This window comes from Apodemus sylvaticus, chromosome 1, assembly GCF_947179515.1.
Source record: "Apodemus sylvaticus chromosome 1, mApoSyl1.1, whole genome shotgun sequence".
Taxonomy (NCBI): domain Eukaryota; kingdom Metazoa; phylum Chordata; class Mammalia; order Rodentia; family Muridae; genus Apodemus; species Apodemus sylvaticus.
The window spans coordinates 202296484-202307829 of record NC_067472.1 but is presented as its reverse complement, the minus strand read 5'-3'; the positions used below and the strand labels follow the sequence as shown (position 1 = coordinate 202307829).

Genomic DNA, 11346 nt, shown 5'->3' with positions numbered 1-11346 from the left:
GCTGCGTCCGCTTTGGGATTTAGTCCCGGGTACCACCGCCAGCAAGTTGCCAGTGACACGCATGCGCGCTGTAGGTATGCACATGCGCAATTGGGCTCGAGAGCCCAGCGAACCTACTTCGGCGCTAAACGTGCGGCTGCGCAGCTGTGTCCTTCTGGTAAAGCAAGACGACGGGAAGTTCTGCGCTTGCGCCATCCTGAGAGGCACGGCTCAGAGAACGCAATTCTGTCAGGGTGTCTGGAGACCGTGTTCGCCCGGCGCGCATGCGCCTTGGCTCTCGATGCTACTGGGGGCGGGGCCCAGAGGGGGAGGGAGAGGTAGGGGGGGAGGGAAGAGGCCGCAGAAGCCGAAGCCCTGACCCACCGGCAGGCAGGGGCTGCGGCGGCGCCGGTGAGTGACCCGCGGCCCAACTGGGGTCCCCATCCTCTGTGCTCCATCACTCTTCCTGGAGTCCAAAAAAGCCTCGGGGGTCCCCCCTCTTATCTCGGACCCCCGTTATCTCCACAACTCCCCTTCTTTCCCGGCAATCCCAGCACCCTGATAATCTCTGCAGACCCTCAGCTTTAATATTTTGCTGTCCCATTTCACCTTTATTCCTGGACTCTCAGGGACCGTAGAGCAGACACCCACTGCCCTGGGAGCCCCCCAGCGCTCCCCTCTGATCTGGATGCCCCCTGTCTGCTGCATTGCCCAGTTGGCATCACTTCCAGCATCGTGCATGTTCGACCCCCTGGGCATCCCTGATACTCTTCGCCTGTCCTGTTGTACTGCGCCCCGTTCTCCTCTAACTCCTGCGGTGGTACCCTTTTCCCTTCCACTTTCGCTCATTTCCCTCCATCCTTCCAGACCGTCCGTCCCCCCGGTACCCATCAACTCGTCCGCGAGGCACTCAGCGGCCGCGTGAAGCACAAGATGGGCACTGGGCGGGTGTCACCTACGAGGAAGCACCTCTGATTGCACTCAGCACCGCGCCGCTCCCATCACCACTTTTGCACAGGGGACCAGAGGAGCCCGTGTCCGGGCGACACGGGGACACCGAGCCACCGCCAGCGCTGTTCGCCCTTTGCCCGCAGAGCCGGCGCCCCCCATGCGCCAGGCAGCCGATCGGTGGCGTCTGGGGGCGCCATGGCCTCGGCGACCGCGGCGGCGGCGCCGGGCGAAGCGGAGGAGACCACCCGACTCCGCAAGCCGCGCTTCTCCTTCGAGGAGAACCAGATCCTGATCCGGGAGGTGCGCGCCCACTACCCTCAGCTCTACGGCGCGCAGAGCCGTCGGGTGAGCGTGGCCGAGCGGCGGCGAGTGTGGGACAGTATCGCCACCAAGATCAACGGCATCACCAGCTGGAAGCGCACGGGCCAGGAGGTTCAGAAGCGTTGGAACGACTTCAAGCGCCGCACCAAGGAGAAGCTGGCTCGCGTGCCGCATTCCACGCAGGGCGCGGGGCCCGCCGCCGAGGACGCCTTCTCCGCGGAGGAGGAGACTATTTTCGCCATCCTGGGGCCGGGTGTGGCGGGGCCCGGGGCTGGCGCTGGGGCTGAGGAGTCCCCGGCAGCCGCCTCTTCCCAGCCGCAGGCTTCGACCGCTAGTACACAACGCTATGTGTTGTCAGAGGACCGCAGGCAGGATCGACGGGCAGGTGAGTTCCAAAGCCAGCTTCTTAAACAACTGCAAACACTCCTGAAGCCTACAGTGTGTAGTTCACACCCAGATCTGTCAGGCTTGTTCACCGCCTTCTCGCTAAAAACTAGGGGGTGGGTGCTCCTGGTCCCATAATGGAGCGCTGGGGCTTTAAGGTCAGAGAAAGGAAACTGTGGTGGTAACCGGCCTTGTAATTCTCATGCTTGGGAGTTGAAGGCTGAAGAAACGGGGGTTCAAGGCTAGCCTGGGCTACAGGAGGCTGGGCTTAAAAGGGTGAGGAAGGGCCATCTGTGGAGGCCCTGTTGGTAGCGTGCTTTTCTAGGTTTTGGAGTTCCAGGGTCAGATTTTGACTGCATAGACCCACGTGGTAGCACATGACTGGAGTCTCAACACCTGGGTTATCCTTGGGTGCATAGTAAGTTAAAGGCAAATCTGAGCGCTGTGAGATCCCCCCTTCCAAAAATAGTAATGTAAAAGACAGGAAAGGAAATGGATTGTCTCTTGGTAACTGTCAGAGGAGTAGACATGGACCCAGTCCCGGGAGGCCTGGCCCAGCGTCCATAGCGAGAATGATCTCAGCAAGGCGGGATTTCAGTACATGGGACTGGGCTTTGCTCCCAGCTCCTGTGGAGGTCTGAGGTAGGAGAGTCTGGGAGCTCAGTGCCTGCCTTGGGCTGCAGCGTGAGCTCAGCACCAGTGTCCGAGTCTTCCGGAGGCCTTGCAGCAAACCAGTGGAGAAAGGGCAGCCGGCAGGCCTGGGGCTCTAGAGCTTGTTCCAGCCGGGAAAGTAAATGGAGAGAGAGCTGAGTGTGGGGAGAGTTCTGTGCAAGGCAGTGCCTAGAGGCGGCGTCCAGCCTGAGTGTTAGCCACGATATGGCCATCTCAGTAAACTCGTGCGCACTCACTTCTGCTCCTGCCCAACAGAGATGAAAAGTGGGTTTCCCCCTCCGAGGGACTCTGTGAACATGGGTGAAGTGACCCAGGCAAACTGCTCGCTCCAGCGTCTGAGCGTGTGCATAGCCTGTGTGTAGTGGTCAACAGTGGGAGGTCCATACTGCTTGGCCGCCATAGACCAAGACTTGGAGAAGTGTGGTGACTTCCTCAAGGTCACGCCCGCAGAACTGCTGTGGAGGCATCCCTCTGTTCAGCCTGGAGTCACTCCAGATTTCTTTGAGACAGGAGACAGGCTCTGATTATGTACCCTAGTCTGCTTTGGAACTCACTGTGGAGGTGAGGATGACCTTGAATTTCTAATCCTCCTGCCTCCACCTCCCTAGTGTTGGGATTACAAGGATGTTCTACTGTGCCAGGGTCATGCAGCACTGGAGGACAGACCCCAGAGCTTCCCGCATGCTAGGCAAGCACTCTTCCCATGAGCTGCCGCCTCTGGGCTGTCTTCTCCATAGCTCTTCCCTCAGATGCTGCCCTGTGCTGAAACAAGTCAGGGGTTGACACAGTTCTCTGGTGGAGAAAAGAGTGACTCGAGGTGACAGGCCCAAGAGAGCCAGGAGGACATGTATGACCCAGTCTTAGGTCTGTGTCGAGGGCTGGCTTCCGGAAGGGGATGGTGTCAGAGCTGACACGCAGCCTGGAGGAGAAGGGCTTGGAACCTCACGGAGAAGGAAAGGCATGAAGGCAGGAGACTCAGGGACGTTTGGGAGAGGCTGGATTGAAACCAAAAGATGACAAGGAAGAGTTTTTAAGATTATTTTAAGAGGCGATCAGAGAGATAAGCAGGAGCCAGACCTTGTAGTGTGTCAGGTAAAGGTGAAAGGCTTAGAGTGTGTGAGGCTTGTGTGGAGGTACATGCCACTAGTGAGGTAGAGGAGATCAGGATCTCCCTGGGCCAGCCTGGGGTATGTGAGAGCCGGTATCAAAAAACTGGGTGCGTGGAGGAGAAAGACATGCTCTGGGGAGGCACTGAGAAAGGGGGCCATGGACATGAACCCACCAAGGAGTTCTTTACTAATATCTGAAATTTTCACTTTGTGTGTGTGTGTGTGTGTGTGTGTCTGTGTAAGCATGCGAGCACACGTGTGCACGGGGATCACAGGAGTAGTTTCAGGAGTCTCTCCACCATGGGTTCTCAGGATGGAAGCCAGTTTGTGAGGTTTGCGCAGCCAGCATCTTTACACACCAAGCCGTCTTAACTGGCCCCCGTGCTAGGTAGTTGATGAGATTCAGAAAAGTTTGTTTCCCTACCTGAAGTCACACAGCGAGCAGAAGCGGAGATGTTGGACAGAATCAGGTGCCCGGCTTGTGGATGACTAGCACTTGTTGCCCATTAACTGTCCTGTGTATAGGGAGGACAGACGCTGTCAAAGGTCAGCTCAGAACTCCTACAGCAGGCATGGAAAGTGCCGGAAGCCCAACCTATGGTCTCAGTTCGATCTCTTTCTGTGAAACCAGGGCGATAGGTTTGTTACACGTTCATGTGTCTTGTGCACATATATAGGAATGCAGGCTTGCATGCATGTGCGTGCATGCTGGCAGCCCAAAGTCCTGAGTTGTTGGGAGCTGCTGTCTTAGAGTCGAGGCAGGGTCGTTCAATCAAACCCAGAGCTCACTGATCTGGGTCCACCCCCTAGTCAGCTTACCTTGGGGATTCCAGGTTTGCTGCCATTCCTGCCCATCATGCGTGTGTGTGTGTGTGTGTGTGTGTGTGTGTGTGTGTGTATGTGCCTCACATTTCCATTGAATCATCCCCTGAACTCCAAGTTTGCTTACTTAGAAGTTGTTATGGAGTATTTTAAAATGCTCGACTAATGTTTATCGAGATCCTCTTCCTGAGGATGGATACTGAGATACACTGGGGGTCGGACGAGACAAATTCCTTCGCCTTAGGGAGCTGATACAGTTTGGGGAGACATGCCACAAACAGCCGACACACTCCCCCTAATACCATGTAGATAATAACTATTAACAAGAGAAATAGTGCCTGTTGAGAGGCACCAGGCAATGGCGGCGCACACTGAAATCTCCGTACTCAGGAGGTTGAGGGAAGAAGCTCTTGAGTTGGAGGCTAGCTCGGGATGCAGAGAGAGCCCCTGTGCCCAGAGAGTAGTTAAGAGTGAGAATGTTTTGCATAGTGAGGATAGTCAGGGAGGGCTTCTTGCAGGTGGTGAATTCAAGCAGCTACTTAAATTCAGAGGTTGAGCCTAGTGGATGTCAGGGGAACATGAGCATGGCAGTTAGAGAAGCACACGGTACAGGCCCGGCCTGAGGAGAGCATGTCCTTAACCAGCTCTTTTTCCTCAGACACAAGGTTTCTCTGTGTAGCCCTGGCTGTCCGTCCTGGAACTCACTATGTAAACCAGGCTGGCCTTGAACTCACAGACATCCACTGCCTCTGACTCTTGAGTGCTGAGATTAAAAGCCTGTACTTGTGGGGACTGACATGGTGAACAGAGAAACAAAATGTTCTGTGAATGGTGGACAGAGAAACAAAATGTCCTGTGACCACTACATGGCACAACACAGCATGTGAGCATGTGTATCGGAACCCCCATAAATACAAATAATTTATTAAAAAGGGAAAAAATGGGAAAAATGCCTGGGAGCTCAGTGGTAGAGCCCCTGCTTGGAATCCCCCAGTGAGGGACTGGGGTGTGGCTCAAGTGGAAAACTTGCCTAGGTCTAAGGCCTGGAGCCCCATCCCTGGCCCAGGAAAACATCAGGTAGCACAATAAATCCTTAGCTGGTAGAGCTCACCTAGTGGATTGTATGCCCAGGAGAAATGAGTTCGCACAGAAACCACTTAGAGTTGAAGCGAGAGCCAAGAAAAGGACTGGCAGCCACTTTAGGTAACAGCCAAGAAGTCTCCCCTTGAGGAGGAAACACAATAGCCTCCAGGTATCCAGGACACCACACTGGTTGCCCTATAACCCTAGGCAGTCACTGGCTGACTCTCTGCCTCTACCGATCATCATCCTGTTTGACTGCAAGCAGACAGCACGCAGCCATTCGTGTCATGGCGGCTTTCTGGAGTTTTCCTGTCACCACACAAAGCTGCTGGTAGAGGAGGGTGTGCCCAGTGAGGCTGCGGACGGAAGCACCGAGACTGGGTCTTGGGTGTAATTAGGTTTATGTGGAATAGCATCTGTATGAACAGTGTCTTGGGTAAGAAGAAAGACCCAGGTGTGGAGGGGCGTGGCTGTGATCACAGCCACTAAGGAGGCTGAAGTAGAGGGCTGCAGGTTCAAGGCCAGCCTGGGCAGGAGAGAAGGCTCAGCAGTTAAGAGCATGTCCTGAGCCGGGCGGTGCTGGCGCACGCCTGTAACCCCAACACTCAAGAGGAGGATCTTTGTGAGTTTGAGGCTAGCCTGGTTTATAGAGTGTCCAGGACAGTCAGGACTTCATTATACAGAGAAACCCTGTCTGAGAACAATAACAACAAAAGTAAAAAATAAATAAATAAAACTGGAGGTAGGGAGAACTCAAGTTGGTAATATGCTGGCCACACAAGTACAAAGTCCTGAATTCACTCCCACGAATCCAGCCGGGCCCAAAAGCCTGGTGGAGGTCACACGGATGGGATCCCAGCACTGAAGGAGTGGAGCGGACAGGCCCCTTGGGCACACTGGCGAGGCAGCTGTGCCAGATCGGAAACTTCATTGGGACCGTCCACATACACATGCGTGCACATACCCTCCCTGCACATACACGCACATGCAGGGACACTCGCGCAGAGAGTTCTGCTAAGAACAGGTATGCTGAATGGTAGATGTGCTGCTTATGGTAGAAAACACGCATAGCCTGAGCGAATCACTCTAGGATAGGAGAAGAATGGGGGATTACAGGGTTAACTTAGCCGCGGCTTGGCCACTGGGAGCCAGAGCTGCTTTCTTCCCAGGCAGGGGTGGATGAGGAAGTGAGGGGGGCGGGGCGGGTCAGGAACTCAGTTCAGCGGTGAGTTTGGGGTGTCTAGACAACGCACAAGCTGCGAGCACTGCCCTCTAGCGATGCCCAAGAGCCACTCACACTCGGGAGAGAGCTTCAGCTCGCCAAGAACATGGTCAAGAATGGGCATCGCCGGTTCTCAGGTCGGAAGACCCAGCAGGCTGGGATAGAACTCGAAAATCCTGCCACCCTGGCTGGAAAGAGCTTCCAAGAGTTAATCCGTGTGCCAGCCACTGCCCTCCCTCCATGGACTCCAGCTAAGAGGAGCAGGGGTAGTGGCCAGATGGTTCTGAGCTCTGCGGCGCCCACAGAGCCTCTTGCTACCATGGGGTCAGTAAGACTTGCAAGGCTCTTGTCCACTAAAGCTGGCCACCTGGCTGCCCCCAGCTCAGTCGGTAGAGCATGAGGTCGTGGGCTCCTGCCTCCCATTGGGCGCCATTCATAACCGGGAGGACTTTGTACGCTTGTCCCAGCTCTGAATACTGACACGGAGACTCACACTTCCCCATCATAGCGCAGCGAGGCCGCGTGTTCTGCCGCGTGGCTCGTTACCTTGCAGTCTCGCGGCCTGGCACGGCTTCTTCCTCCAGGGTCTGGCTGGCAGATCGTCCCATCTCTGCCAAATGTCCCGCCTCTTCTCCCCTCGACCAATAAGAAGTTGAGAGATGGAGCGCTTTCAAAAAAAACGTGATACAGGTGCCAAGCAATTAGAACAACAATGGGGGGGGGGAGATGGAGAGATGGCTCAGTGGTTAGGTTAAGAGCACTGACTGCTTTCAATTCCCAGCAGCCACAAACACAGTGGCTCACAACCATTGTAATGAGACGTGGCGCCCTCTTCTGGTGTGTCTGAAGACAGCAACCGTGTACTTACGTATAATAAATCTTTAAAAAAAAGAAAGCAATAGAGAAGTCGGACCATTATCCACATGGTACAGAGATCAGCTTATGAATAATACAACACCAATCTCTACACAGTGCACAAAAGCATCGCCCCAACGTGGTTTAATGCATCCACCCCTCTGCATCCAAAGATCGGCTTGGTGGGCATTCGCTGACATAGGCGGTATCACTAGTGTGTCCTCTTTTGGGATGCGGTCTTGCCTAGCCTAGGTTGGTCTGCAGCGCCAAGCAGTCCTCCAGAATACAAGTATCCAAGCCAGAGCCTGATAGTGGCTTAGCTTTTGTTTTTTATTTTGTTCTGGTTTGGTTTTTTGGATTTGGTTTTTTTCGAGACAGGGTTTCTCTGTATAGCCCTGGCTGTCCTGGAACTCACTCTGTAGACCTGGCTGGCCTCGAACTCAGAAATCCGCCTGCCTCTGCCTCCCAAGTGCTGGGATAACAGGCGTGCGCCACCACCGCCTGGCTGGGTGGTGTTTTTTGTTTGTTTGTTTGTTTTGTTTTTAGTGTGTGTGTGTGTGTGTGTGTTTCTGTTGTGGGAGGGGTCTTAAAAGTGTTTTTATTCCTTTTTGATATGGTCTAATGTAGTCCAAGCTGGCTTTTAATCTGGGTATAGTGGATGTAGGCCTTAAACGTCTCAAATCCCCTGCTTGGCCTCCGAGGTACTGAGGTGCCAGCATGCCTGGAGGGTGTTGTCCTCCGAAGGCCTAAATCAAACCAGGTGCAGTAGTGCCGCCGATAAACCTGCACTTAGGAAGCAGAATCTGGAGGATCCGGAGTTGCAGGCTAGCCTGTGCCAGCTGGAGAGACCCTGTTTCATCAAGAAGGTAGGGACTAAGAGATTGCTCTGAGGATAGGAAACCAAACGGGAAATGCAGCCTTGCGGGCTCTCATTGACTAACCCAAGGTCTCTATCTTTACAGATACATCAGCCCAGAGCAAGGGAGGTTCCAGCAGCCCCGAGGCCTGGGCCCGGCCCTCTTGCAATCCCCAGGAGGCCAAGGAGCGTGAGTCCCCGTCCCCTGCAGCCATGCAGTCCGTCCAGCTGCCCCGCCTGGCCTTGTCTCCACCGCTCCCCACCCCTCCACCGCCACCCACGGCGCTGGCCCAAGTGGCACCTTCTTCTAGCCCAACTCCTCCTCGGCCCACCTCAGCCCCAGAGCAGTCCCTGGACTTTCTGCGGGCTCAGCAGGAGACTGCCAATGCTATCAGGGAGCTGGCTGGCACCCTTCGGCAGGGACTGGCCAAGCTGAGTGAGGCCCTCAGCGCCCTGCTACCCCTTTTGCCGGGAACCCCAGCTGAGCCGCTGCCCCCGCCTCCACCGCCACCGCCTCCGCCGCCACCTCCCAAGCCAGTCCTGCCACCACCGGCTCCCGCTCCCACGGTGGAGCTCGCCCCAGAGCCTGTGTCTGTGGTAGCTGCAGTTGTGGATGGGGCTGTAGTGGCAGCCAGGGGGGTGATCATCTCCCCTAGGAGTGAGGAGGGGGTGCCTAAACCACCACCCCCAGCCCCACCACTGCCCCTCCACGACTCGCCCCCTCACAAAAGGAGGAAAGGGTTCCCTACACGGAAGAGGCGGGGCCGCTGGAAGTCCCCGTGAAATCTACCCCGCGTCCACGCTCCTGCCTGCAACCCCTCTCCCTGCTTGGCGCAGTCGAGGAGGAAGATGCTCTTTGCCTATCCCAGCTGCACCCCAGCTTCCTGCTCTAGGGGAGTGAGCACCCCCACTTCCTGTGCTAGTTAGTGCCTGATTCTCCGGGTGAGCCCCGGGTGGACCCCCTCAGTCCCTTTCTCTGGTACAGTGGTGTCCACCTGACTGCCTCCTGTGACCCCAACTTCTAAGCCATCGATTTTATGTTACTATATTGCCCTTTGTGGGGTGGAAGAGGAGCCTTCTGGCTTGGCGGGCGACGTGCTCCTTTGCCTAATGGTTGGCTGTTCATGACTTGAAGAGAAGCAACGTGTGGGGGCCCTCCCTCTCCCCCAGCCCGAACTTCTTTGGGAGGGTTGGAAGTTGCTAGACAAATCAGAATGTGGAAGACAGGACTCAGAGGAGGAGGAGGCAGAACCCTGACTGGGGAGGTATAGGTTGGGTCCTCCGCCTCCCACTGCTGCCAGGTGTGTCTGACCTCCGGAGCTCGCCCCCCACCCCTTTTCTCCTCAGTGCTGACAAGAGGTCAATAAACTTATTTTCATACAATTAACTTGAGGCTCTGAGACAGGCCTTGGGAGTCCAGCACTTAGGGACTGCTCCACCCCTCCTCTAGAAGGTCACACCCTCCCAGAGGACATGCCTCCTGAACAGGAGGCAGGTGATTGTCCCTCTAAAAGCCTTAACTAACCCTGGTGCAAAAGCACACGCTGAAGTGTATAATCTACTTCAGCAGCCTGGTACCCTGTATTTAAAAAAAAAAAAAAAAAAAAAAAAAAAAAAAAAAAAAAAAAAAAAAAAACACCTCCAAAGAACGTTACAGACCAGACAAAGTTTATCTAGGTTTATTAAGAGCAGTTCAATAAAGCAACTTGGGTGGTTAACTCAGGCAAGAACAGAGCTGCCTGAGCGTCAGGACAAGAACTAGGTCTCTACAGCCTTAAAGAGCTTTAGCAGGGCATCGTGGCTCGCGCTTGGGATTCCTGTCCTGGGGAGGCTTGCTGTGAGTTCAAGGCTAACCTGTGCTTCAGAGACCTGTCTTTAGAAAAAGGAAAAAAGCCCAGCAGGTTAATGTAGTTTTGTAGTCTCAGCCCCCAGGAGGTTGAGGATGGCTGGGCCACCAGGGAAGACCCAGTTTCAAAATAAAAAAATACAGGCTGGTAGTACAACTCAGCGGTAGCGCACTTAGCATAAGGCCCTGGAATGCATCCCAGCACCGCGTATAAGCAAGAGAAAGTAAATAAACACGAAACCAGTGGTTGTGAACATAGTATCTCCCAGGAAACGACAAAAATAGGCAATTTGTTTAAGGGAGAAGTGTTAAAATAGTAATGCAGGTGGTAGGTAAAATTGTAACGCTGAAATAGAAAGCCAGGGCTGCTGTGACTCCTGGGGTGGGGGTGAGAAAATCGTCAAGCCTCCTCCACTAAGTGGAAACCCGGACAAATGCAAAGACGACTTTCAGAAAAAAAAAAAAAAATGAGAGCAGCAGCGGAGACCCAGGCCAAGTGAGGGGAAAGGGCTGATGTGAGCAAGGACCTGGAGAGACACGTCGTTTCTCCTCGCGCCCCCGAGCCCCCCAAAAAACTAGGAGAAAACACAGTGCTCTCAGCCAGATTGGGCCCACCAGGCCATTATGCACTTGGAGGTTTGGGGTTGCCCTTCCCAGCAATCTCCTCTTGGCTCCCTCATTCCAAATCTAAGAGTAGTAAGAGCCCCCACCCCAACCCCCACGGGGGGGGGGGGCGAAATTCCCTGCTAGCAGGGGCGGGGCAAAAGTCGGGAAGGCCTTTCCCCCCACCCCCCAACTTCCAAGTAGAGGAAGTACGTCAGTGCGTTCACCTCGCAGAGCATTTTGGGAATTGTAGTGAAGTTGGGGATGTACTGAGACGCCAACTGTGTAACCCTTTAGAGACCAAATGTGTGCACAGCTGTAGCAGAATTGGAAGGCTCACTGAGTATTCTTTAGCAGATGAGGAAACTAAGGCAGGCGCCTGGCTCGAAAGCTACAGTCTCCTCCTCCTGTAGTCTCGGCCGCCCTTGAGGCTAGTACCTAAGACTCAGGGAGAGACAACCCGCTAAGAAGACCCCACTCTTCAAGGGTTGCCTGAAACCATCCCATTGAAAACGTCCAATCAGAGCCTCTCCGCCCCATCCCAAAAAGGTGCTGCCTTCCTAACCCGTTATTGGCCCTTCTTAAAGGGGCGGGATTCTAAGAGAGGGCAAGACTATTTCCTAAAACTGCTCAGCAGTCAGAG

The 11346-nt window shown here is 54.8% G+C and overlaps 1 protein-coding gene across 2 annotated transcripts; it reads left to right on the top strand.

Moving 5' to 3' along the window:
- The first annotated feature begins 318 nt into the window (after window positions 1–318).
- On the top strand, window positions 319–9631 carry Mypop (Myb related transcription factor, partner of profilin). Of its 2 annotated transcripts, XM_052171963.1 has the most exons (3): window positions 319–390; window positions 847–1636; window positions 8361–9631. In XM_052171963.1, the coding sequence occupies exons 2-3, from the start codon at window positions 1126–1128 to the stop codon at window positions 9035–9037; spliced, it is 1188 nt and encodes a 395-aa protein (XP_052027923.1). In that variant the 5' UTR covers window positions 319–390; window positions 847–1125; the 3' UTR covers window positions 9038–9631. The 2 variants fall into 2 exon arrangements, with proteins under 2 accessions (XP_052027923.1, XP_052027922.1); XM_052171962.1 differs by having other exon boundaries at window positions 325–1636.
- Window positions 9632–11346: the final 1715 nt, after the last annotated feature.

What these genes read in the sequence shown, in the direction of transcription:
- Mypop (XM_052171963.1), top strand. Translation starts at nt 1,126, where the DNA reads ATGGCCTCGGCGACCGCGGCGGCGGCGCCGGGCGAAGCGGAGGAGACC. An exon ending in CAGGCAGGATCGACGGGCAG is followed by an intron (nt 1,637 to 8,360) that starts GTGAGTTCCAAA and finishes CTATCTTTACAG; the next exon opens with ATACATCAGCCCAGAGCAAG.